This window comes from Mus caroli, chromosome 14, assembly GCF_900094665.2.
Source record: "Mus caroli chromosome 14, CAROLI_EIJ_v1.1, whole genome shotgun sequence".
Classification (NCBI taxonomy): Eukaryota; Metazoa; Chordata; class Mammalia; order Rodentia; family Muridae; genus Mus; species Mus caroli.
In genome coordinates, this window is record NC_034583.1 from 22352413 (window position 1) to 22380299 (window position 27887).

Sequence of the window (27887 nt, forward strand, 5' to 3'; positions counted from 1 at the left end):
GAGACTCCCTCCCCACACCCCACCTGTGCTTTACATTAATCCAACTGTACTTTCTGTGCTGCTAGGCTTCTGCAAGCCCTCAGTTAATGGATTCTCAAGGACTGGACCAAAGAGGCCTCCCAGACACCTTGGACTTCACAAAAAGCCAGGTTCACAATGAAGAACAGGCCAAGCCTGGTCATTGGCTGGCCAGCAATGGCCAGTGGAGCGGAAACAGAGTCAGTCCTGAGGGGTATGCCAGGGCCTCCCAGGTGAGCTGGTACTAGTTATAGAGAGGACCACTCCTTGCCTACTAACCAGTGCAATCACAGAAAACGGCCCTCTTGGTCGGCACAACCTCTAGACCCTAAGACCTAGGCAGGCCAGCTGTTCGGGACAGGAAGGAAAACAACCTCTCCCACCCATTCAGGACCTACTGCTAAAATAAGCCCCGGGTCCCCTCATCCACTAAGCTTTGCACTACAGCCTCTGTAAGACAAAGCTCTTTCACCTATCTGCCCTTACCTACTCCCGATGGCTAAGAATACAGGCCAGTTTAGCCATGTTCCCCCTCCCCCAGGTCTGCAAACTGGACTGCCCTGGGACCAGGGCACTCAAGTGTCCCCTTGGCTATGTAGGTGTGGGATAAGTGAAGACACAGACCTGGAAGAGGGGTGGCAGGAACCAGAGGGCCAAGACCCCTGCTGGGCCTCACTTACACCTGGTTCATTTGGTATCTATGGGTTAAGGCAAGGCTTCATTTAGCAGCATGTGTTTGGGGCTAATTAAATATTAAGCACTCAAATGGATTTGACTAGACTCCCAGCAGGCCGTGGCAGCTGGGGTGGGGCATGGCCACCCATGTTCTTTCCTGTGTGCTCAGTCAGGCTCAGGAGCTCCTGTGTCTCGGCTGTTCTTGGTTACTGAACAGAATCCTCAATTTAGCTTCTTTCCTCCAAAACACAAGAAATGGATATTCTTTACCATCATCAAACACCCATACTTGGCAAAGTTCAAATGCCCTTCTAGGGGTTGGCAGAGGCTTGGGGATGACCCTACAGGTACAGGAGAAAGGGGAGCCCCCATTTTGCTTTGGGCCAGGAAAGCACTGTCTATGCAGGTACTGGCTGGTCTTAGGAGTTACCAGCACTTCCCTGGTAACACACATCAATTATTAATCCAGGGTTAGGATGGGGACAGGCACGGTGCCCTCTGGGAAGCTCCACCCTAAACAAGAAAGCTGGCCTCACATGGTGGGGTAGGAGGTAGAAGGCGTCTCCTCGGAGATCTCCGTGAATCATAGCCAGTGGGAGAGTCATCATCTTCTAAGAAGCCTTGGGGGTGGTGGTAGCCTCGGGGCCTCTCAAAGTCCATGGAGCTGCCTGGGTACCTGTTGTAGTAGCTGTAGTTTTGCCTGGCAGTTAGTGAGAGAAAACATGAAAAGGCACATGTGAGGGTCTGGGCAAGAAGACTTGACCTAACTCCTACAAGCCCTGTCTTATGAGTGGTGGAAACTTCCAGGTAGAAAACAAGGACCATCTCCGGAGATTGGAGCTGGAGGCTTGGGATAAGACACATGGCAGTCATTTTCATGCCCGGGACACCCTCAGGCCCGAAGCGAATGGTGATCACACAAAGCTTATCAACTGGCTACCCTTTACTCATCTCCTGGAGACCCCTGTCCCAAGGATCTGCCCTCTCCAAGTACCCGGCAGGACATGGAGCTTAGAGCATGCCATCAGTGTGCAGGCTCAGTACAATGTAAAAAATGGGAGAGAGTGGTGGGCTCCATGGTTGGGTTCTTGTTTGAAGGGCATGATTCAGTTCCAAACAGGAGAGATGTGAAGGCTGGCCTGCTGCTGCTGTTAAAGTAGACTGAGACCAGCAGGGGTGGCCAGGACACCTGAGAGGGAGACCTGGGATGACAAGCCCCAGAGGTGGGGTGTACATAGGTCCATGTGGCTCCAAATAAGTGAATGTGGAAATTGGGCGTTGGTGGGAGGTGGTGGAAAAGGGCCTGTCAGAGCACAGGTAAAGGTGAGGCTGTGTCTCAGGAGCCAGGCAAGGCTTCCCCATAGCACCATTTCAACCTGGTGACCCCAGCCTGATGAAAAAAGTGAGTCACGGGTCAGGAAGGATTGGGGTAGGCAATTTTGTCCTCCAGTACTGGCTGCAATGTGTTTTATTTTTTAAAAAAGATTTATTTATTTATATTTTATTATGAGTGTTTTGTGAGCATATATGTGTGTGCTCTATGCATGCAGTGCCCGTTGAGACCAGAAGAGGGCATCAGATCTCCCTGGAACTGGAGTTAAGTGATAGTTGTTAGCACCACGTGCCACCTGGGTGCTACAAACAGAACCCGGGTCCTCTGGAAGCACGGCAAATCCTCTTCACCCCTGAACCATATCTCCAGTCCTGTACAATGCCTATTTGAGCCAGCAGCATTCTTTCTGCAGGACAGAAGTTGGGGGAGGCACCTCTGCTCGAGTGAAGCTGTTCTTACCTCTTGTCCCCCTACCTTCAGGAGGCCCTTTCATGTCAGCATGCTATGCAAATATAGCCGAGGCTGGTGTTCCTAAGTCAGTTAATAAGAACTCATCTCTCAGGCCAGGTGTAGTGGAGCACACCTTTAACCCCAGCACTTGGGAGATGGAGGCACACAGATCTCTGTGAGTTCTAGGCCAGCATGGTCTACAGAGTGAGTTCCAGGATATCCAGTGCTATGTAGAGAGGTCCTGCCTTGAAATACCCACCCCCTAAAACAATCTAACATCTGAGATGGCAGGGTCTGACACCGTGGAAGTCTCCAGTTCCCAGGGCCAGAGCCTTTCTGAGGGCCCCAGGGGCCCAGGGTGAAATAAGGCAAGCTTGAACTCCTGCCCTGATGTGTCAGAGGAATCCTGAGTGTGTGTGACTCTCTGAGCCCTGAACAGGAGCAGAGTAGAGGACAACTGGTCTTCTGAGCCCCGCCCGGGCTGAGCCCCTCACCTGCTCCAGGTGGGAGAGCTGTCATCCTCACAGCACTCCTCGCTACTGAAATACTCCTGTTCCCCCAAGCAGCGGGGGTCTCGGAAGTAGCCGTGTATCTCAGGGTCTTCACGGCAAATGGTTGGAAATTGCTCATCTCCTGACTCGGACCTGCAGTTGGGAAAGAGAGCTGAGAGCTTGAGGAGGTGGCAGCTAGATCCTTCAGCCATGCCTCCGCAACAGCCCGTGTCCTCCCTCAGAGTGCCCGCGTCTTCCTACACATCCCTGCCCCAGGGCCATAAGACTACTCAGGCCCTGGCCGAAGTGCCCTGTGCCTGTGCCTCTGTGTGCCTGCCTCTCCCCCTCTCTCCCTCTCCCTCTCCCTCTCCCTCTCCCTCCCTACCCCCCTGTGTCCGTGCGTATGTGTGTGTGTGCGCGCTCGCGCGCATGCCTGTGTCCGTGCGTATGTGTGCTTGTGGTCTCAGTACCTTGCACAGTGCCGGGGCCAAAACACTGTGCCTAGAGACCTTGAGACATAGACACAGTGTAATGTGAATAACAGAGCAAGGCAGACCTAAAAGTCCTCCACTCTGGAGTCAGGCGTCCCAGGAAAAGTCCCTAGGTTCCCAGCTGTCTCACTTCCCACTCCCAGACCCCAGCTCCAGCCAATGTGACTTCAGAACCTGGGACAGAGATCTCAGTCCTGCCCTATCAAATCCAGGCCGCTGAAGAAGTTCTGGCTTTTGTGCCACCAGAGAGGTGTTCCTGGAAATGTCTTCCTGAGGTTTCCACAGGCTTCCCTGCCCTATGTCGAACCACTATTTCCATGAAATGCCCTGCCTTCTGGCCTCAAGCCCCAGGAGCCCCAGAGGGCTCAGTGACATCAACTAAGAGCAACTCATTTGCTCACTCCTCAGACCAAGAACCTCCTGGTCTTACTTGAAGCAATGATCCTGAAGCCCTTTCCTCTCTTGCCCCCAGGAAAGTGACCATTCCACCCATAAAGAAGTCTAGTTAACACATGTACATGAGATTATCCCATCACACATGCGCACACGCACGCGCGCACGCACGCACACACGCACACAAGTTAACCAGAGGGATCTGGGGCCTGGTTTTCAGGATGTCTGGCCTCTGCTTCTCCTAAGTCCACATGAGAATCTGGACCCCTAAAGCAGCTTAGGCCTACCCAGCTATACAGGGGCAGGGAAAGTGGACAGACTGGTGGGCACAATTTGTCCTTTGTGAGAAATAAGTGGGAACTGCCCATTCATGAATGCAAAGCTCTGGCATTTTGAGAACAAATGCTTTGATGACTTGGCACTGAGCAAATGTAGTGGGTAACAACAGGACAGCACAGTTTTCAAACAAAGACAGAAGCGACAAGCACCTACCTAATGTAAGTCTCGTAATAGCGGGTTCTATCCAGGGAAGGCATACCATGGGAAGGAGGGAGAAGAAGGGTTAAACATTCCCAAAAGCATTAGACACACAGATACCAGCCTGTCTTCTGGAGCAGGGGCAGGCAAACCAGAGTTTGCTGGCCAGCTATGGCCTACTATCTGTTTTCGTGTGGCCCACGATCTAGGAAGCGATTTTCCATTTATAAAGGGCAGAAAACAAAGTAAAAAGCAGCAAAACCCTTTTGCCCTTTCTAGTCCTACAAAGTCCAAATTCCAGTGCTACATGCACAGCTCTATGGGAACCCAACTGCTTCGCTTAAGAATGTCCCCTGGCTGTGTTCACCCTGCCATGGCAAAGCTGGGGAGTTTTGCAAGAGAGACTGAATGGTCCCCAAAACTAAAATACTGGCCCTTTACAGAAGACATTCACCAACCCCTGTCCCAAGCATGTTACCATAACCGAGGGAGGTGGATTTTGTGGCTGCTGTTGTTTTAAGAGAACACCCCACGCAGAAGGTGGGTAGTGAGTGACCCCTTATGTGGTAGGTCCCTCACACAGGCTACATACAGAGAGGCCAAGAGGCAAGTGGCTCTCAAGTTCAAATACAAATGTCTCTAGGGAGTTACCATGGGCCAGAGCACAGGGCAGAAGACTGGCCCTGCAGAGCGGGTGTGACAAGGGCAGACACCGGCATCACCCTTTCAAGGTTACCTTTTAATACTGGACCTTCTTTGAAGCTCTCGATCGTGCTTGCAGGTGTAATGCCCATTTTCAGACACATGCTCAAGATTCCCAATGCTGGGCCGCTTTCCGTGGGCAGCTTTGGACATATTGGCATTATTGAGATTGGCATTTGTTGAGGTGGGAGCTTGCTTCCCTATGGAATTATGGTTATGATGGTTATGACACACCGAATTTCCTGCTGGAGGAAACAGCGGTTTCTCAGTATCACTTGCAGGTGGCATTGAAGGCCTTTGGACATGCAGGGGACGGTGGGTGGTATTGGTCTGCTGAAGGGAATCTCTCCTATCACTATTAACATGATTGACATGGTTTCCAAGCAGGGCACCATTTCTCTGCAAAATAATGGGAGACAACACCAGGTAATTTAACAAGTATTTGATGCAGGCTTAGCTACGTTAGGTCATTTTTTTTTTCTCTACATGAAACACAAACTCTAGGGCACGCTCCAGAGGATCCCTGAGAGACAACCTGAGCCTCTCTTTCAGTGGTCAGGTGAACAGACTCGTGTGGCAGTGGGCCCACCTGAAATGAGGAAGGTTACCAAGTCCTGAGCTGGGGCGCAAGCTCTCTGCTGCCCCCTTGGGTATGTTCTTCCAGGCGCTCCAAGATGAGGTGACTTAAGCCCAGCTGGCTTGTTGGGTAGCCCCAAGGTAGGGTACTTGACATTTTCTCTGAGCTGGGAGGCTGAGGGCTGGCTGGCAGATCAAAGAACTGCTGGAGCAGAAGGAAGGCAGCGTGGACAGCTGCTAGAAAGACCCAGACTGTTCCTGTACTCTGTGGTCAGTGGGCTGTGGCTGAGCTGAGAAGCTGACAGCTGGGGACCGGGGAAAGCTCAGGAAAGGGGCTAGTCTGGCCCACAAGAGGTACTGGTGAACAGAGAGGACCCAGGGTGGAGTGGGGCAGGATGTGCAAGCCTCTCTAGCTCCTGTCACTGGTTTGTATTGTCCACACTCCTCTGCGGATCAGAACCACCCTAACCAAAGCCCCACCCGCCCCACTATCTCCATGTGGCCAGTGAGGAGCTAGGCGTGGAATAATTACTTTGAATACATCTTCTTCTTCTGGTTTGGATTCTTCTGGCTCGTCATCTTGCAAGTCACAGGATATAGCCCGTCTGATTTCTGGCCCAATGTCATGCAGGGTCCTTAATCCCGCCTACGTCAATGAAAATGGCAGAACAGGTTAGATATCGAGGAGGCCTGGTCCAGCCTGATGGAGCAGTAGGAGGGGAAGCTTTCTCCAAAGGCCAATCCAAGGAAGTACTGACTAACTGTAACTGTGTCCTAGGCTATTAGGGATGGGGTGTCAGTAGGTCCCAGTGGAGCTACGTTGGGCCGATTAAGGCCTGTGATCAAGTAACTTCCCCTAGAAATGCCCCACTTAACAGCATACGACCACCATACAACCTCGTGGCTATCAGCACTAGGAATGGTCACAGCTAACAGTGTATGCCCCTGACTAGCTCTTCAGGAAGGCTGCTTGCAGAGAAGCATATCCTGAGCCCCAAACAGGGCGAGGAATATCAGCTAGTTGTTCCTAAAAAGAACGAGGGGACAAGAACTGCCTGGCTGCATGGAGGATGAGCTGTCTTAGGAGCAGAGGAACGAGCAGCCATTGGGGCCGCTGACTCACTGGAAAGCATGGAACAGGTGGGTGACATCATACATTGCAGTCACCAGCACACTCAGGTCACAAGGAAACAGATCAACAGTCACACAGGCTGAGGCTGCTGTGCAGTGGAGCCACTCCAGCCCTTGGGGTGTCCTTGGCCTATATAGCCCATACACACTGAGGACCTGCTAGCAGAGGGGTCGGGATTCTGAAACCACACAGACTGATGAGGTCTTGCTAGCATCTACAGGCAGTACAAGACCCACAGGTGACAGCTCTCTGGACTTCCCCATAGACCCTCTCTGCTGGCCTTCCTTAGCCCAAGGGATCAGTTATGATGGGCCTGGGAAAGTCTGCATCATCCACAGCTCTGTTGGGGAAACCATGTGAACGGTCTGTAGACAGGGTAAAGGGGAGTCACGAGCTCTGAGAAAATTGAGTTTTTAGCTTTAATTTGAAGAAGGTCAAGATGCTGACTTCAGACTAACAGGGGTTTCATCCTTCTCCACAGTCGCTCTGGGGTCTTAGGTTCTACCTCCGGTATGCAGGCAGCAAATAGTAACCCCTACAAGCTAGCAGGGAGCCAAAGACACTGCCTGGACAAGCAGCTTGTGCTCCAACCTCAGGGCCATTTACAGAAGACAGCCGTGGAGGGCTGCGTCCCTGGGCAGAGAGCACTTTCCTGGCCTTTCTTCTCAGTGCCACGCAGAAGGTGAGTAGCTTTGGGAAGGACTGAGATAAAGAGCAGTGCTCATGCCTGAGACACTGTGGTGGGACAGATGCTTGGAAAAGGGAAAGGGAGGGAGCACGGGAAGAGGGGAGGGAAGGAGAGAGGAGGGGAGCAGAGTAGGGCTAAGCCAAGCTAGAACCCCTGGTGTCAAAATACTCAAAGCTGGTCATCTGCAAACATCGATGGTGACAAAGGTTAATTCAAAATGTAAGGTTGTCCAGAGACTTCTCAAGCGGCCCTTTATAACAACAGCCGCATCCGCAAGAACATCTGGTTCATTAGACGGTTCTGCAAAAAGGCTGGTTTGTCCCGAACTCTTCTGGGATTGGACACCAGCAGGTCCTTCTGTTTCATGAATTGTAGGGACAAAGGTCAAGCTAGGGAATCGAAGCTTTATGGGTCTTACCTAGGAATGTTAGGCAAAGGAACCTTAGTTCCTGGGAGAGGGGACAAACACACATTCCCAACTAAAAATGGTATGAAGCTTAAGCATGGTACCCCACACTTATTATGTAACCACAGAAGGTGGTAAAGATAGTCTTCTAGCATACATATCAATGTACAGGAAGGGAAAGAGGCATATCCCAGCATATCCCAGGGTCCCAAACAGTTCATGACGTGCCAAAACAAAGCTACTTCCTGCTGCCCTTCTAACCACAAATACACTCGTGTTTTTGGAAGTTCTCTCTCTCTCTCTCTCTCTCTCTCTCTCTCACACACACACACACACACATATACACACACACACACACACACACACACACACACTTATGTCCAGCACATTTTCTAGGTCTGCAACAGACCCACCTCTATTCCTCAGAAATACCATGAAGGCAGCTCCAGGGGTGTGTTGGTAGAAGGTCTTAGTTCAGCTGCGGGCATGTGGAGTACGGCCATACATACCCACTCATTCAGTTTCTAGAGTGCAATTCTCAAGACACAAAAAGATTGGTGAGAGTCCCTTGTCTGACTTTGCGAGAGAGGTCTATTACGTATTTGAGATTCAGATAAGACACAATGCTTGAAAGCTCTGCTTCTGTTTCCATAAAATAAACATGGGTTATATTCATTCTCTTTGACACTCCCAGGTACACTGTGCACATCAACGCAGATTCTCAAGACAGGGCCAGGAACATTTGCCAGTTTAAATAACAGTCTTGCTCTCATTTAACTGACTGGACTAGGTATCATTAAAAGAAATAGAAAACTATTTATTTGGATAATTTTTAACATCATCCTTTGTTGATGAGTTGACATTTCACTGAAATACACAGGTAACAGTTGCATAATGAAAACAGAAACTGTCTCCAGCACATCTTCAGAGTTACACGAGATTAGGATTTCGTTGACAGGAACGGGGGAGTAAACAGACAGGACAGAAGGTTTGTTTGCAACATAAATCATGGAGAGGGTTGACAGGTGGCTTGGGGTACCACTTCCCCAAACAAATAATGACAACATATTTATTAAAGAGACAGGAGGAGAGAAGGCAACACTCTTCCCAGATGTGAAAGCAGAGGGTTTTGAACTCATGATCCTAGTTCGCAAAGCGCACCTGGTAAGAGTGGGGCTGACTCGCTCTCTTGCGTGGGACCTGGGGGCAGGGGACCAGCACACAGGTTCCCAGCTAGAATTGAAATGAAGCATAAGCACAGCACCCTGAATTTATTACATATCACAAAACACGAGAATGAAAATTATTCTAGCACACATATCAAGCTAAAAGGTAGCTTAGGCTGTTCCAAAACCCCAGAGGCACAGAATCCAGTGTTCCAGAACACAGACAACTATCTTAAACCCTCAGAAAAATTACTTACAACACTAAAAAAAAAAGTATTTTTCTTGAAGAAAACATTACAGTCAGTAAAATTTTCTAGTCTTTCATATTTTATATATATATCTATCTCTATCAGCAAAAATATTGTTTTAATTTGAAATGTGGTCATTAGCACTTAATCCACACATAGCCATATAAAGTCATTCCATTAACATCACAGTAGAGTTATAGTTTTGAATAAACACAGAATTGCTATAAAATATAAACATTATTGACTTGTTTTAAGATGTCCAATCTTACAAAATATTAAACAGGATTAAGCCTAGTTTCTGGTTGACTTTAAAATGCTAGCTGTTATCATAAATATTTGTTTAAAAAAAGAAATGTTGGCATTTTGCCTGTAGACTGCTCCTTTAAGTTTTAGACACCATTTAATTGGAATTTTATAGATATTTACTCTACTTAATGATTAAGTCACCAAAAATATATTCTCTTTCAACATCTCTGAAGCAACAGCATAAAGTGACGCTCTGCTGTGGAACAGAAATGCCCATTTCCCTTCCTGGCTCACCCTCAGGGTGGGGTGCTGTCTGTCTGGATGCATTTGAAAAGCATTTGCTGCCTGCTTCCCCAGACTAGCTCCCTGTGTCAGGCCAGCCATCTGCCAACTCTCACTCCACAGCATGCATACACAAACACCCAGAGACCCACCCCAGACCTACGCTGTAGCAGTGGAGGACAGAGAGGCAAGTTTCCAGGCGGCCCTGGGAGAGACCCTCCATCTTCACGAAGTGGGTGCCAGGGCTTCAGACTCCTGCCAAAAAACGTTACCGTGGCACAGCCTGCTCTTCAACCCAGACACGCCTCATTTAACCAAAGCTGGCTCTATGCAGTCACCTCACTATTGACAAGTTCTGGTTAATTTTAGGGGGGAGGGGCAGGACTTGGCCCACACTCAATTACAAGAACAGTTTTAGACTAGCTGTTAGAAGATGGGAGATTAAATCCTGAAAGAATGAACAGGCTTGTCTCTGTGCCGTCCCCCGCCTCCTCTGTGCACATGGGCACACCCCTTATTCTACCACTGCCTTCCTCCAGGAGAAATGTCATGGTGTGGCCTTTGTTATCCATTGTGAACAGTTCTCGTGTTAGCTATAAAGGGTTAGAATCATGGCTATGACACTCCATTACTCATGTACAGAGAGCCCTCCTCTCCTTGACGAGTCATCAGACCATTAGTTACTGAGGGCCAGCGCTGGGCTGTACAAATCATATGAGCCGCCACATTCTGCAAGCTAAAGGGGATTATTTAATAGCGCTATCTAAGTAACCCATGACTGCAAAGGACCAGAGAGACCAGTTGCAGTTCCACATTATTTTGGTGGGGACTAAACCAGGGCCTCAGGTATGCTAAGCAAGGACCACTGGGCCACACTACCAACCCTTCCATCTTATTCCTCTCTGATTCCTGGTTTAACATCAGAATCAGAGGCGTTTTTGAACAGTTCCTAAAAATGCAGGCAGCATTATATAAAATTCAGACTCCAAAATTTTAGGCTCCTTTGGCAGTACCACATTCCTGTCATTTTGAGCCTACATACTGAGGAGGGATGAGCCAAGACGATATGCAATAGGTTACATTATATTCCAGAACTAGTTAAAACCTCAGCAAGAAGCCTTGCTCTTCCCAATCTGCAGGGAGAGGGTGGTAACCAAGTCTCAAGCACACATTCATTCAAGGTTATCCTTCTAACTTAGGCAAGCAATTATATCACCTCCACTGCGTGGACTTGACGAATGCTCCGGCATCACCACACACACCCTCACTCTCACCATTACATCACCCCCAAACATGATGAATGGTCCCTTATCGTTACACACACACCCTGGTTCTCACTTGTGCTATGCAGAGGTGGTAGGGATTCAAACACATTTCTAACACTCGCTAACTCTAACCGTTGCTCTTCCAGGTCACCACAGGCAGTGAAGTCTGATCACACCACCTGACCCTTGGCCTCAATTAGGAAGATGTATGGGCTGCACAGGCTGAGAGGGGCAGAAGCAGCCCACCAAGGAGTGCTCCAGCTACATGGGAGCCTCCTGGGCACAGATGGTCTCTATGAGGCTCCAACATCTTCTGCCTCTAAGGGGGACTTTGGGTCATCTCCCCAGAGTGATGTTTCAAGATGTGGTTCATGGACCTCAAGGCATCCTGGGACTCCTTCAGGGGTCCCTGGGGGGTCGTGTAAGAGTGGATGCCCTTGGCCTTGTATATTCTCACTCTCTGAGTGTGCAGCAAGGTTTCCAAGGCCGAATGACAGGGTTGTCACCACCCCTTGGCCTCTTTGTGCTTACATATTCTTGTGTTTATAAAATTAATCAGCTTTGAGTTATAAGACAGTAAATATTGATATACAAGGGCTCTTGATAAACTTTAAGACTAGGAAAGTCCCTAGGATTGAAATGTTTGAGAACTGCCAACCAATCTGTCCTCTACCCAGCAGCACAGCTGTGGTCTCCTGTTAGCACTCAGCTCTTCTGACCCTCCTACGTGTCTCCACCTCTGTCCACCATGTGGCTTCTCTGAGCTAGCCTTTGCCTCTTCCTCTCAAGTTCCAGTATGGTGGGCATGCTCTACCATGGCTTCTTGACCTCAACACTGCATCATGAGTGGTCCCAGAGTCAACTTCCTCAGGCCTAAGACCTAACCAAGGAGGGTAAGTTCACCCAGATATCCACTCACCTGGGAACCCAAGCTTTACTTACCAAGCCCTTTCCTATAGATAATGGAGCCGTGATATGATAGGCAATTGAGGGACACTGGGTGAATATTAGTAAAGAACATGTGACCATAAGAGTCTGCACTATGAGATTACTTGCCCTAACTTTGTCATTAAGGACTTTGGGACATAAAAATGACTCCTCCCAGTACAGACCAACCTCCCTCTTTCAGAAAGCCGGTCTGGTCATCCCATGGACTAATTCTGAATTGGGTCATACCATGACCTTCGATTCTGATAAGAATCTACTTCCCACCCTACTGTGGCTTCCCTGTGACAGATGGATGCTAGTCTCTGGTCACATTTGACCCAGGAGCTAAAAGTTTAGCACCACAGATTCAGATGCTGGGTACCAGGCTTGCTGTACCCATCTTTGAAGATTTTAAACGTGAAACCCAACTAGTTTCTTCCATCTTCCTCTCTGCCACATGCTTGCTCTTCTGCCAGGGCTCTGAGGAAAATGACAGGGGCTCTCGCAGTTTGACTGTGACCCAGATGTCAGGAAGCCTGGGCCCCGGTGTGTGAAAGCTGGGGGCAGTCCTCTCTGATGCTTGGCTGTCTTCCCTAAAGTAGCCTTGGCTGCTGACCAACCAACTCTGTTCCTTGGCCCAAGGGGCTGCAGGGATTCCTTAAACCAGGCTTGTGAGCAAGTTAACATTTCCCAACATCTATAGGTTTAGGTGATACATGGAGAAAGGCCTGTACAGCCCTACTCATTAGAACTACACGAGGATCTAGAAACAAAAGTGGTATCAAGGCCGGGGTAGGGGAGGTGGGGGCAGGGAAGCTTCTTGGCTAAGAGACAGTCCATTTATGTATTTATGTATTTATGTATTTATTTATTTATTTAAATCTATGTCTGTAAGGCTAACCATTCGCTCTCTCAGGGTGATGTATCAGTTCTCTGTAGATTCTGATACAGTGGCTTACCTAGGTACTGCCCATCATCTCAGAGGTAATCTCAGAGGCCTGCTGGGATAAGAGTTAGCCCAGTGATTGCTAAAACATGGAGAAACGGGGCGGAAGGGCAGGCTTCTGGCTGAGAGGTTTGGATGCTAGAGGCGACAGCTATGGGAACAGCATTAAGATCACACATGGGTGGGCTTTGCTCTCTCCCAAGGGGACAGGCCACCCAGGATGTAAGGCTTGGTTCCCACCCATTCCCACACCATCAACCATGGGGGCTTCAAGCCGTGAGAATAAATAAAACCCATTTGAGCTCCTTATCTCACTGTCACCTGTGCCAAAGCTGGGTTTGTCTCCATAACGAGCCCAGGAGGTCGGCCATTGTTTGGGAAAGTGAAGCCACGAGGCAGGGAAGCTCTGTGGTCAGGGCAAATGTCATAACTACAAGGTGTCACTAGAGAAAGCCCTTCTAGGCTTCCCTGGGAGAGGTCTAAGGGAACATCCTGCCCACTGGAGGTGGGGGTGTGCCCTACCACCTCAGCCTGGCCTTCAGGGTAGCTGCACCCCAAAGATGCTTGGAGGAGCACTTCTTTCTGCCAGAACAGGACCACACAGAGTCCTGGCTCCCTCTTCCTTGTCTTTCAACTCACCTCACCTCATTCTCTACTTCTACCAACTTACTCCATCCACTAATGTAACTAACACATACACACACATGCGTGCACACACACACACACACACACACACACACACACGCACACGCGCACACACGCGCACACACATACACATGCTCACACACGCTCACACAGTCATGCACATGCATACACATGCACACACACCCTGCTACGATCTCCAAGCCAACAAAAGGAGATCAATGAATTGGAAGCCCTTCTTCTTCCTCTCCTTTTCCTTTTCCTCCTCTTCTTTTTTTAGAGTTTTTTTCCCCCATAACCATTGATCTTTGAACACTGACTCTCCTTTCTTGGCCATTTTGGGCATCTCAGACTAATATCAGAGGTACAGACTTGACCCCCCTCTGGGAAGGAGTTTAGAATTTGATAGCAAAGCCCTCATCAACCAACATTTTGGTCAAAAATCTACTATTGTTACTACTTGAAAATGCGATCTGACAGGTGACCTGTTTGCATCTTTATGCATCGCCTAGGATCTTAAAAATAGGGAGAATTCTCAATGGATAACTACAGTACAGAACAGAAAAGAGATCAAACCAAACCAAGAATTTCTTGAAGTTCTGGTAGTAAACAGGCATATGATATTATTATTGTTGTAGTCTTAATAATAAGCAAATATACGTTCAAGGAGCTCTACAATCACTTAGCTATCCTCACAACAGCCCTGTGAGGTAGGTCGACATTATTACCCCCATTTTACAGTTGGGGAAACTGAGGCACAGAGAGGTTAAGTGTCTTGCCCAAGGTCACGCAGCAAGTGAATGCTGGAGCTGGGACTAGAACCCAGGTTCCCTGACTCCCAGTGTCCTTGAAACTAGACCATACTGCTTCCAAAGAGGCGTCCCAGACTGGCTCTGAGTGCGAGCTAAAGACGAACAATGTTAGATGAGGTTTGGGTGTGGTGGCATTTCCCGAAGACACGGTAAGATGGAACCTGAGCTGTTGCCTGGTTGGTTTTGGCATGCAGGTGTGTGTGTTAGTTTCAATGGGTGTCTGAGTTTCCTGGCCTTCCACTTATTAGTGCATTCTGGACTGGGTCACTGCAGCAAGCAGGGCCGGGTGGTCAGGAGGCCGTGACGTGCTGGCACAGAAAAGGAACTCTGTCTGCTCAGTTCCAACCAGCCTGCCAGTCTTTGGGAGTTCGGGCAAACTAGGGATGCAGGACTTTGGGGCGGAGTCAGTTGCCTGCCTTACGCAGGTCTGCTTAATCATGTATATCTATATATCTATATATATATATACATACACATATATATGTATATATATAAAACATTTTATTTATTAATTATTTTTTACTGGCCATTGTCAGCAAGTTGTGTTCATTTCATTTCTCATGGGGCATCTGCCCCTTTGTGCGCTCACGCGCTCTCGCTCTCTCACACTCTCTCTCTCTCCCCCCCACCCCCTTTCACTGAGTCTCTGCTTGGAAGACCATAATTCATAGGTTCCCTTTCATGAAAAGGAGCCGCCATGAGCAGTGTCCGCCACAGGCAGCCATGGCTCCACAGATGAGCCACAGCCCGGCTTCTGCCTTCCTTCCGGAGGAGTGCCTTGCTCGGAAGGGGTCTCCCCAGGGCTGTGGTGCCTGCATTTCTCCTGAAATGCTGCTGTGTCAGCAGAAATAAGCCCGAGTGGGAGTTTGCCCTTTCAAGGCCTTAGCCACAAGCGCCTTCGGACTAAGCAGCTTGGTGTGGTAGCTCAGGCAGAGAGCTCTAAAGCATCCGTTCAAGCATCTGAAACAAACGAATCAGCCAGTGAAATGTCATCTGTTAACATCTGTTCTCCTCTCACAGTAAAAAGGAAAACCTGTGTGTGTGTGTGTTGTGTGTATGTGTGTGTGTGTATGTTTGTGTGTGTGTGTATGTGTATGTATGTGTGTGTCTGTGTGTGTGTGTTTGTGTATGTGTGTGTGTATGTGTGTATGTGTGTGTGTGTATGTGTGTGTATGTGTGTGTGTATGTTTGTGTGTGTGTGTGTATGTGTATGTGTGTGTATGTGTGTGTGTATGTGTGTGTATGTTTGTGTGTGTCCATGTATGTGTGTGTGTATGTGTGTGTGTTTGTCTGTGTGTGTGTATGTGTGTGTATGTTTGTGTGTGTATGTGTGTGTGTGTGTGTACATATATATAAATTTTAAGAGCAGTGCTATGGCTTTGGGTGGACCATTACTTCTAAAAAAGAGAAAGGAACCCTGTTGCCTTCCAGATTAAGGTGACATACTTAACAGGACTAGCCATGGGTCAGATCTCTGGGAGGCTGCCTCCCTGTCTTTGGGTACTGAGAAGACCACAGTAAGAAACAGAAGACTCAAGCTAATGGCTACTTGTAACCAGCATCTCCCGACCATCCCCACCTGTGGCCAAGGCACAGGCATTAAAGCCATTGAGCCTACTCATCACATCCTGTAGAGTTACAAAGGATGGGGTTCTTAACCCAACTCCTAACCAGATAGGAGAGCTGCCTGGGATTCCTGGGCTTCACTCAGGGGGCCTCTCATGTGGGGTGCATGGAGGACAGTCTCCTCAGACTCAAGGAGAGCAGACAAAAGGTTTGAGCATTGAAACTAAGAGAAATGAACAAAACTTTCCCCACTTTGGGATCTTTTGTTATCAGAGCAACACTAGGCTCATCAGAGCATGCAGTACACCAGAGGCCTTCACTAGAGGTACAACGGGCCTTCTACTTGCATGATCAGGGGCTGGGACTTTCTGTGGCTGTGTGGCTATGTTCCTCTATTTCTTTGTTCCTTGTGGAAACTTGCAGGTCACTTGGATGTAGCAACATGGATGAAGAGCAAATGCCGAATCAAACTGAAGGGAATATGTGTATGTCAGATGACTGAGAGATAACCAAAAGGCCGGATGCAGCTTCTCTCTGGCTCCCACCATAGAAGGGCTGGAGAGAAGTTTGGTTTTAATGATGGGGATGAAGGGATGGATGGAGTGGGTGGGTGGATGGATGGAGAGTGCACACTCATTCAGACCAGAGAGGCCAGGACACAGGTGCCCAGCTCCTCCCCATGCAGAGGCAGGAGAACCTTCAGTCATCATCTACCACAGGGAAGGTTCACACTGCAGTTGGTCTGAACATGGGGAGATTGGGCTGAGCCATGGCATGAAATGGGGGTGCAGAGCTTGGTTGCCAGTTCTGAGAGCTCTTCAGACAGACCTCACTCTGCAGGCCAGCACGCACAAGCTTGGCTGTTCACTTTTGCTCACACAATAATGCCACACTCCATGTCCCACTACAACCAGGCTGGGAGCCCCACCCCACCCGCCCCGCCCCACCCCACTGGGCCCTGCTGTCAGAAGCCCATTGCTTCCTTCTCAACCAGACAAGTCCACCCTCAGCAGCTGTCTCAAGGATGTATCTTCTTCCTAGCTGCCTCAAGTCAGTGCCTTCCTCTCACGACTGATCCTAGCTCCTTAACTGCTACACCACCCATGATATTTCATAATGCAGAAAAGGAGCTTTCCTTACGCACTAATTAAATGGAGAGTCACAAATCACATTTAAAGCCATTTCTGCAGCAGAGGAAACCAAAAATGTAATTAGAATTATCCATCAAGGAGACAAACACTTTCTATTTTCAATGTTTGTTTCAGAATCAAATGCCTTTTCAGAACTGAACTGTCAAGATTATGAACACAACTTAATTTTCTATGCTCTGTACTTAATATAAATTACAGGCCTGGCCTCAATTCTCAATAGAACCCTGGGAGAACGTATTTATACCGTCTAACTAGAAATATTTGACTTCTACCAATGAAGTAAGACTCTTTCTTTAAATAGCAGGATGAAAAGACTTAAACAGGAGAAACCCCTCAACATTATTTTAGCATAATGTGGTTGTCTCTCACCCAGAACCTTTATAGCATCCTGTCAGCACCAGCTCAAGGCTCAGTAAACTGCATCTGCAAAATGCGGTGACTACTTAAGCCATGTGCCATTTATGCTATTTCAGAATACCAAAACACTGAGCTCTGCCACCAGAGTGAGCCTTGGGGCTTCAAAAAAGGTACAGCCCTCCCCCATGCACACAGAGCTCCAAGTGTTTACAAGTCACATCTCCACTGAAACCTGGATTGTCTCTGAGCTCAGAGACAAACTGACTGCTGCAAATTGTGACCTTAGGTGCAAAAGAGATCAAGTCCCCTCTAGGAAGCCAAGTTTTGATTCCATCAACTAGACTTCTAAAGCAGCAAGCCATTTCAGGTATGTAGAGGGTACCCAGAGAAGTCAGAGATCCAGCCAGCCTCTCCTTGGGGCAGAAGGTCATGTGAGGGGGACAACTTTCAGTGCACACCAATTCTCTGCTAGTGGCCAGCCTAGCCGTGCTGCCACCAGCAATGTACAAACCAGGGACTTATTCAAATTTGCAAACTGGACTTTTCAGTTTTTGTCATCCGAGGCTACTTGTGAACTGGAGTAATCTTAGAGTTAGAGTTATTTCTTGCAAACTAGGGCAGCAGGAGGCAAAAGACACAGTGAGCTAAATGGCTGAGCCATTACCAAAAGGTCATATGGTCAGGGAATGAAAGAACACAGGCTGGCTTTAATAGGCGCAGGTGTCCACCTGTCCCACCAGCACAATATCCCCGCTTCCAGCCCCTGGGATCTCACTCTGAGTCGGCTGGTCACTGTCCACAAGGCCATCTACTAACCTGAGATGTGCAGACACACCCAGCATTCCCCATTCACCATTCTCCTTATTCATAGTCTTTCTCACAGTAAGATCACAGTCAGGCCTTAGTGTCCACAGTTATGGCCCCTTTGAACACACAACAATGCTGGTGATTTGCTCTTGGAACTAAGTACAGGACCATTCCATGTGGTCCCCCATTGACACCTACGAGGCCACATTCAAGAACCATGAGGACAGGGACGTAAAAGCCATTTTCAGGTAAACTTTTTAAACCACAAGGAAAGTGTCTTTATGGCAGACCGAAGGCACTCTAGATAGCATGGTTGTAGGACTTGGTGACAGCTTGCCAACCTCTGTATTTCCCCTTTCTCTTCTCCTGACATCTGTCCCCAGCCCTCTTTAAACACCATCACCCCCTAAACCACCTTCCCCAGCTCCCCTGCCTGCAAGTTCTAGCATGCCTCCTTGCCTCTCCATGCCTGCTTCCACCCAGAGCTCTAGGCATCTCTAGGATTCTATGGCCTTTGGATGCCTAGCCCCTGATTAGACCAGATATTTCTAAATGCCACACTCACACTTTCGGGGCCTGGCAGGGGTAGTTGAATGTGTGTGTGTGTGTGTGTGTGTGTGTGTGTGTGTGTGTGTGTGTATGTATGTGTGTGTTTGCGCGTGTACACGGGTACAGGCACTCTTGTACATGCATGCTTGTCTGAGCATGTGTATGGGTCCTGAGTTGGAGACAGGGAGATGGGCCAAAGGCTGGCCTATGTGTGTAGCACTTGCACAGCGAGCCTTACCGCCATCAGGAGATAGCACACAGAGACAGACACACCACACACATGTGCACACAGTACATACTAGGGAGTGATGAATGTTATTGAAATGGACCAAAAACCAACAAGCCGTGGGGTAAGAAACAAACAGAAACAAAACAAAGCACTTGCGTTCTGATGGAAAGCTTAACCCTGGGCAGCTGGACCCTGAGCCCAGGGCTACGGGAGGGGGACTGCCTTGAGGATGCTGCCTTTGGAGAAGACTCAGGTGGCTAGGGTGTGGGGTGACATTCACTCCTTTCCCATTGCAGGCTGTCCTGAGGGTTTTGCACGCGTACCAAATGATGGCAGGTGCGAGGCTCAACGGAGAAGACGTGAAGAGGAGGAAGTACTTACCTTGCGACCCGGAAATGGCTAGTCCACAGTGGGAGGGGCAGTGGGCAGTATCTCAGTTTAAACAAAATCCTTGTGGCACTGCTCAACCATGAATAGTCAGCTCTCTAGTGTTTCAAATCAAAGCTGGCAACATTGTTAGTGAGAAGAGAACAGAGCAAGAGGGCAATTCACCTGTAGGGCAATTGTGGTGTTCTTCGCAGGGTACTTCCCCACCAGTCCTTGCTCTTTCCGTTTCTTGAATTTCCTAAAGTAGTCCTGTATCAGGAAAGTGGCATAGAACTTCCCCACGGTTACCTCATCATCTAAACGGAGAGACCAGACACAGCTCTCCCGAATCAGCACATTTGGACCAAGAGCCTAAACCCTCACTTCTGGCTGGGGGCAGGGGTGGGGTGGGACGGTGCACAAAGGGCACTGGGCTGTCAGCCTATTATAACACGGGTTGCTCAGTCTAGCAAGAAGCAAAGCTTTGCAAAGCAGTTAAGGCTCGAAGCTAGAGTCAGTTAAGTAAACTGATCCTCAGAGTTGCAGAAAGTAATGTATATTTATCACGAGTTAAATAGAGTAGCATATTAGTAACGATATGAAGCGCCACCTTGGTTATTTACTTAAAATAAACATTACAAAACAGAAAGGCCTTGCAGGCCATATTTTTTTTTTCACCCCGTGCATAGAAATTTGCATGTGTAATTACTGTGAGCATCAAGTGCAATTAAGCATCCAAATCCCTATGTCACAAGATGGCGACCTAGAAAGGTGACGGATGAGCTTAGAAGGAGAGGAAGGTCGGAACAGAGACTGCAGATCCAGCTCTCGCACGCTCCCCCGTTCTTCCGCCAATAAACTCTGAGACCATTTTGTGGTTTGGAATTCAGAACGGCTGGATTTCTGTATTGCAATGACAGCTCCAACTAACTTCAGCACTGAGCAGGCTTTCTCTCTGCTCTGTTCAGAAACAACCTCCAACACGTATCACTGGGGAGCCAGGACTCTGCTGACAACTTTGAAGGTGATGCATGAGGCAGAATAGAAGCTCTGACTGTCTCAGGGTAAACCACTCTGAGCATGTGTCCCCCCTGCCCCGCCCCGCCCCACCCCTGCCCCTGCCCCGCCCCGCAAGGTTGATGCCACCAGATCTGTAGGGTGCTGAGGTCTACTGGGCAGAAAGCAGCAAGGCTCCATTAGCAGCCTGGCCTGAGTAGGGCTATGTTAGGGATTCCAGGACACCTGGAAGGACCTGCAGAGGCTGAGGAACCGTTGTAGGTACTCAGGCTTCTGGTCAAGCTATCCTTGCAACAGTCACATGGACTGGGGACAAGAGGATCTTAGGTGAGCTTGTATTCTCCCTTATAAAATGGTGTCCCATGTCAGAAGAACTAAGGATGTTTAAGAGAAGGTGAATAAAGCACTCCAACCCAGGTGTGGGCTGTCCTTGTGTCACGTGCCCTATGATGACAAGAGTCACGACTTCAGACCAAGACAAGAGCATCATTCACTGGATGGATGCTGGAGCAGAGGAGGCCTGGGGTCACTGGGACCCACTGTATCCATGAATACAATGTTGGTGGGTTTTACTTAGTGTTCACTTGGGAGGTATGGCTGATTTATGGTTCCCACCCAGTGGCTTCTGGGCCACCTGGGGAAGAAGATTCTCCAACCATTCCTGCCGGAAGCTGCTGAGAAGTCTTGTGCAGTCTGTTTTGGGGTGAACTGGCCTTGAGAAATGGTATATTCCCTCCAGAGCCTGAGCCAAGGAAGCCCTGGTGTGATGGAGGAGCAAGTGAAGAAACCTGGGGCTCTGTGTTGATCTGAACTCAGAGCTCCCTGACTGGCTACTGGTTCTTCTCCACCATCCAGTATGGCACCATCCATAGGGAAACAAGCCAAGATATTTGCTCTGCAAAGCCCATGCTTGCCCTCTTTCCAGATTCTGACCACTCTGTCCATCAGCCATAGCTAGGCACCGTGGCTGGATATCTAGGGGTGTCCAAGTCCAGTCCAAACTCCTCGTGGGTCTCATAACTTCTACGTAACAACCCTGCTCACTCTTCTTAGAGAGGGAGAAGTTACATGACTGGCCAAGGCCTGAGCCCAGGGCCCTTCTCTCCCCCAACTCTACCTCTCTACAGAGAGTGGCTTTGGCCACACCCAACCCCCACTTTCCTCTGAGCTGCCATTCTGGTGGTATAAACGTAGTCCTGCCCTTTCTAGCTCCTTCCAAGTAGGCCAGTGGCTGCTGGGCCAATGTATCTAAGAAGTCTAGAATCTACACCACCTTCAACAATACTGATACTTTTTGTACTCCAGGGTCCCCTGAGCCCTGGGAAACTCCTGATTCAACATAGAGGCTCATATTACTTTATACCAAGATGTTTCTAGTAAAAGATGCACTCGCTGTCCTTTCTTTTCTACTTTAGATCCGTAGGGCAGGACTAGAGGGTGACATGGTTATCTCCACTGAGATAAAGCAGGAGGAACAAGAGACCTGGCCTGAACAAGAGCTCCTAAGAACAAGAAAAGCTAAAGCTTGATCATGACAGGAAAGGGACAGAGAGAAGCAATGGATGTGGTGAGGCCATCTTGGATCAGTAGGACAGGAGGACATCCAGGGGACCAAGGAACCAGATTTATGGCTCAAGAAGGAATTTCCAAAGGAAAGAGGTTCTCCGAGGCAAAGGAGCTTCTAAAGAGAAAGGGGGAGTCCATGACCTGGAAGATATGACAAGGGAGCACTGAGAACCCAGGCAAGATTCCAGGCTGAGACATCTCAGCCCCATAAAAAGCAGGGGTCAGACTGCAGGCAGACAGGAGAGAAAAAGAAAATCCCAGCATGTCCTCATTGGCTGGTTCTTGGCATTGTTTCCACCAAGCTCACATGAGCAGCTCAGATCACACCCCAGTGACAAAGCTGCCCAGACAAGCATCTGGCTCTGTTCCCTCTTCCAGTTATGTGGTCTCCTGAGCTCCCCAGGGACATAGGCAGCGCATCGTGCTGGTCTCTAACCACATTATACTATGGGAGACACTAACACTTCGAACCACCCATCTGTCCCAAGGTATATGTCATGGTGTCATTTCTTAAGTGTGCCACAATGAGAGAAAGACTGGGAATCACTGGTCCAATGGGAGATGAGAAAGAGAGAGAAAAGGGGAGGGAAAGGAGGAGGGGAGGGGAAAGGAGAGAGAGAGAGAGAGAGAGAGAGAGAGAGAGAGAGAGTGAGCAAAGAGACAAATGATGAATATCAAAACTAAAACCAGAGCTATCCACCAAGGCCTGAAGGTGCTGTGTGGTCCCCTTTGGTGACAATGTGCTTATGTGATATGTAAAGTAGATAAGCAGGCACTACAGTGGGCACTATAGAAACTTCTGGAGCATTCTATGTCTTTATAAGACTCTAGTTCTTTCTTCTCTAATATCACATGAGGGACCAGATTAACTCCTATCATCCTAAACCCCAAACCACGTAAAGAGACAGAGAGAACCACCAAGCCCCAGAACGTGTGTGTGTGCGTGTGCGTGTGTGTGTGCGTGTGTGTGTGTTCGTCCTTCATGAAAAGTTCAATGGAGATAAATGTTGGTCAGTTTTTCAAAAGAAGAGTTAGATAGATCATAAACCAAAGGCTGAACTTTTCTTTTCCTTAGTAAGATGAAAAGAAATGGAGCACTGTCCCCGTGACTCAGGTGACACTTCAAGCATACCTCCTCGTGTGAGGAGGGCTATTCCTGTGGGCATCAGATGGGCCACTATGAAGGTAGTGTTTCCAAAGAGACCGAGTTGGAACAAGAGAGAGGGGAGTGTTGCAGGCTCGTGAGTGGAGGGTTTACACAGACAGGCACAGCCTGCTATCCTGACGCATGCATCCAGAGTTCAACAAACAGTGTAGGGGAATCCAGTTGGCAAGAGATAACTCTGATTCCATGCCACCACCCTAAAACAGAATTGCTTCAGAATATTCTGAGAGTTGAGAGGAGTGGAAGCTGCAGAGGAAGCTCAGGCACAGGGTTACAACATTTTAACAAGCGGTTCATCTAAGCCATGCGACCACTTGGATGTGCAGCTGAAAGGAAAAGAGCGGAAACCGAGAGGAGTTTTAAAAGTGCAGAATCTGGGCTTGGAGCTGGGGGTCTGGAGGTGGGGATTCCCACCATGTTGGTCATTTCCTTCTGAGCCACTTTCTCAGAGTTGAGCCAGTGGCTAGGCCAAGCCTCCTAAGAAGCAAGAGTGGCTAACGCATGGCTCTCTCTGTCCCTCAGGAGCCACAGGCTCGCACAGTCTGGGTGCTGGGTTCGGCTTCTGGTTCTGAACCATGCCACCCTGTTAAAGTTGCATTGGTTATAAAACATGCCAGATGTTTATCGTGTTTCCAGGCCAGGGCTAGCTAGACTGCAGGGAGATGGGACGCCGGGCAAGGAGATACTGCACTTTTAAAACTTGAAACAAAACAGTTGGAAAATAACCATCTCACTTCAATGTCCACAAGTATTTAAACAAAAATAGAGAAACAGTATATATATATATATATATAATATAGAGAGATATTATATATATGCAAGTTCTAAATGTTTAGTCAGTTAATTTGTGATAAATAACAAAAGGAGATAAATAAGCATGCTTGTTAGTTCTATCTCTAAATCTCATTAATGGACAGCCTTGGTAACTACAGTGGGAAATGCCGTCTTCCTAAAATTCCTTTAGAAGTATTCTTTTCTGAAACCTACCCATCATCTTGAGATGATTAAAACCAGAGACTAATTTTAAATATTTCCTTTAGGGGGAGAGTTCAAGCTTTTCACTCTGTGAGTGCTGTCATGTCCTTTACCATTGATTTTCTATGACAGCAAAAACCCTGCTCTAGCCTCACGGGGTCTGGATTTCTCCCCCACTGAAGCCCCTCTTTGGTTTGACTGTCTTCGTAGCACCCCAAATATTTTCGGGTGAAGCCAAAGGCTCCTTTAGCTGTGAGCCTCATGCTCTAATGGTCTGGGATAGCACACTGCACTCCCTCTCTGGGCTGTCTGGAGGTCTTGACACTGAAACTAATTTCTTGATCAAGAACTACTTGGGAAATAGGTTCCACTGACCACCAGCTGGAGGGACAACTTGGTCAAGCAGCTTCATGCTTGTTTTCTTCCAGATTTTCTTGATCACAGCCCGGAGTTCTTCATTAGCTTGCTCCAGGTTCCCTAAATCCAAAAGGTAAAAAGAGGGGTGTGTGGCCACTGCATAGACCAGGCTTTGTGTTTGTGGCCGAGTGCTCTCCTGCCCTCATTATGTTGCTGGGTCCTTGTATTGCCTTCTGATAGAAGTGATCCAGAGTGATCGCTAAACACATTTCCTATATTCAGAAGCATTTACCAAGCCACCTCTGGGGGGGTGATCATTTCCACCTGAGAATTCATCAACTACCTTCTGCTGCCATAGCAACCTACCCCAGCTCCGACCTATGCTCCTCCATTGGCTCCCAGACCAGAAGGCAACTGCCCACCTCTGCTGCCGCCTCTCCCTCCTCCCCTTCCTCCTCCTCCTTCCTTCTTCCCTACTTCCTCCTCTCCCTTTCTTCTTCTTCCTTTGTCTCTACCTCTTCTTCCTCCATTCACTCTCCTCTTTTTCCTCCTCTCCTTTCTCTCCCTCCATCTCCTCCTGCCTTTGTTCCTGCACGAGAGAACTTCACCATAAGACTCATCTAGGGCCCTACTGTAGGTTCTTACTCTGCCCTCATAATCTTGACTTCTCTCTATTTGACAGGCTTTTTTCTATGGACACATCACCTAGTAGGCCCTCCTACCTTCTGGAACACTTAATGATGCTTGTTTGCAGGATAAGAAGCACGCGCTAGGTGGGAAGGGGCTGGCTCTGCTGGGTAGAGCTTCAGCGTTGTGAAGGACACCTGTCTCCCCACTGGCGATGTCTCCTCATCTCTCTCCTCCCTCCTTGCCTCTCTGCAAGGCCTCTGCTTCCTCACCTCAGGCTCACTCTCCAGCCTTTGCAGCATCTACGTCCCCTGCCTCCTACAATGAACCCTCTGTGTGTGTGGTGTGTGGTGTGTGGTGTGTGGCATGTGGGGTGTGAGTGTGTGTGTGTGTGTGTGTGTGTGCACGCGCATGTAACATCTCCCTCTCCTGCTGCCTGCCCCGCTTCCTGCTTCCAGGGAGTGCGTACCTTCAGTCTTGATCTTGAGAGCTGTCCGGACCAAAGCAAACAGGGTTGCATTGAACATGACTGTCCCATCACTGTTGAGAGGCATGTTCATGGCAACCAATCTCTGTAGATAAAAAAGAGTTCCTCGTGAGAATACAGATAGTCTAGGACAGCCATGTCCCCTTTTGATGTTCATTCTTTGTTTATCCCCATTCATGTTCCTCACTTCAACTCAAAACCATCTGGGAGCATCTCTAAGATGGCGAATTATAGGGATCAACATGACTTGTCTATGGGCTGCTCAGATACTGGCTTAAACATCACGTCTAGGTCCATCTGGGAGGGTGTTCTGGGAGAGACTAGCATTTGAATTGGTGGGCTAAGTCACACAAATGCCTGTAAAAGTTGGCAGTCTTCATTCAACCCCAGCACAAAAAGAAGTGGAAAAACACTGCCTTTCCTTTCTGCCTATCAGTTTAAGACAGACCATCAGTCTACTGCTGTCTGAAATGTATCTCGTCGGTCCCCCTGGTTCTCAGGCCTCAGGCCTCAGTTCTCAGACTGAACTGTACCACAGATATCCCGAGTCTCCCACTAGGAGATGACAGACCGAGGAACTTGAAAAATCACATGTGCCCATATCACATAATAAACCAACCCTTGTATGTGCCTGTGTGTGTGTATGTATGTATGTATGTATGTACATCTATACATGGCCAGCTAGACATTGGTCACACGTAACCCATATACGTGCCCACAGCCACCCCATCAGTCCTATTTCTCTGGAAAATACTGACAGATACAACCTAACATCTGTGAGGAACCTGGGATAACAAAGTCTAAAGTTCAGTTGTGAAATATAAATGTTGACAATCAGATGCTAGTTAATGTAAAATAATTAAATTTTATTGCCCACGTGTTCTTCTTGTTTCAGTAGTTAGTTCTCTGTGTCCTGGGGACAGGCCTACCCTCTAGGTACATCCTTGAGGATTTCATGATAATTAAATGATACAGCAGATACATAGGCCAGGCACAGGGCCTGAGCCTGTCACCCAGTAGAACTCACTACTGTTCTTTCAGAAAGTTTCCAGAGACAGATCATCACGTGCTATCTTGGGGAGGTCTCCATGGCTTCTCTGAAGGCTTGGACTTTCAGAATAGATCAATACTTCCCGCGTCTCACCCCTCTCCAAGTACCTCTAACACCAGCATCAAGGAGGGTTGCAGAAGAACTTGGGGTAAGAGACACCTACTTTGGGTTCCAGTCAGCAAGGCAGGCTAATAGGCCTTGTGAGGACTGAAGTAGATCATAAACACATGGGAAGTTCATTAAACAATGGTAATTAAAAAAAATTCTAGCTGGGCATGGTGGCACACTCCTTTAATCCTAGCACCTGAGAGGCAGAGACAGGCTGACCTCTTGAGTGGAGGTTAGCTTGGGGAGGCTATATAGTGACTTCCAGGTCAGCCAGTCTCAAAAATAAAACAAAATAAAATCCAAAGTTAATATTTTCTTGGCTAAAAAGTTCATTCCAAAAGAAAGGTTGGATGTTTTTTCTATGCTGCCGAGGGACGAGGATTCAGTTGTCTAGGCAACCTACCTAAGTTCCAAATGCCACTATCAACCTTTCCTGTCTCCACAGCCAGTGCAGCCAGGATGACGGGCATTCATTCACTCTTCCTGACAAATACCTAAGTCAGCAAAATGGCTGACTTTGTGTCCCACTTAGATCCTTCAGGTAAAGGATCTCGGAGTCCAGACAAAGATGACTGCGGTCAGCTGGGTTCTGTGCATTCATTCATTCCATTCTGTGCTGGGAATGGATTTCTTTAAGGAGAAGTTTAACAGACAAAACTTGCATTCCTGTCGCTACAATAATGTGGGAAGGTCCTTGTGGCTCTATGGGAGAAAGGCCAGTGTGAACTAAGGCTCCACGTGACCAGTGTGGGGATGAGAGAAACAGGGTAGGAGACCTAAGCTCATCCCAGAGGCACCTCAGCTTCATGCTCCAGGGAAAGGAACTACAGAATTCTACAGCAAAGAGGCCACATTCAATCTGTCACCCTGTCTATAACTGGGAAGCTAGGACCCAATACCTACCATCACCAAGCTAGGGCCCAAGGTCTACCACCACCAAGCTAGGGCCCTAGGTCTACCACCACCGAGCCAAGGGCTAAATTAGTCCTTTTCTTGCCCCCCATCTCCTCACCTGGCAGCACTGTGCCCCTTGTATACTGCCTCAGCTCATCTCCATGCTACCCACTCCTCTCTCCCCATCCCTGCGGCCCTCATCCTGGCAGTCCCATGTAGTTCCTTCCTCCAGTCGGCTTCATGTCAACA

At 48.5% G+C, this 27887-nt stretch overlaps 1 protein-coding gene across 6 annotated transcripts in view; it reads right to left on the bottom strand.

Annotated features, from left to right (window-relative positions):
* The window catches only part of Cacna1d (calcium voltage-gated channel subunit alpha1 D), a 458457-nt gene that overhangs the window by 5768 nt on the left and 424802 nt on the right, over positions 1 to 27887 (bottom strand). For 5 of the 6 annotated variants that reach the window (XM_021182191.2, XM_021182190.2, XM_021182193.2 and 2 more), the window contains 8 exons: positions 25568 to 25670; positions 24490 to 24591; positions 19578 to 19708; positions 6139 to 6252; positions 5065 to 5429; positions 4344 to 4370; positions 2971 to 3120; positions 1230 to 1393 (listed from right to left, as the gene is read on the bottom strand). In XM_021182191.2, coding sequence (XP_021037850.1) covers positions 1230 to 1393; positions 2971 to 3120; positions 4344 to 4370; positions 5065 to 5429; positions 6139 to 6252; positions 19578 to 19708; positions 24490 to 24591; positions 25568 to 25670 — 1156 coding nt within the window. The remainder of the gene's footprint in view (positions 1 to 1229; positions 1394 to 2970; positions 3121 to 4343; positions 4371 to 5064; positions 5430 to 6138; positions 6253 to 19577; positions 19709 to 24489; positions 24592 to 25567; positions 25671 to 27887) is intronic. The other variant, XM_021182195.2, reaches the window with a different exon arrangement.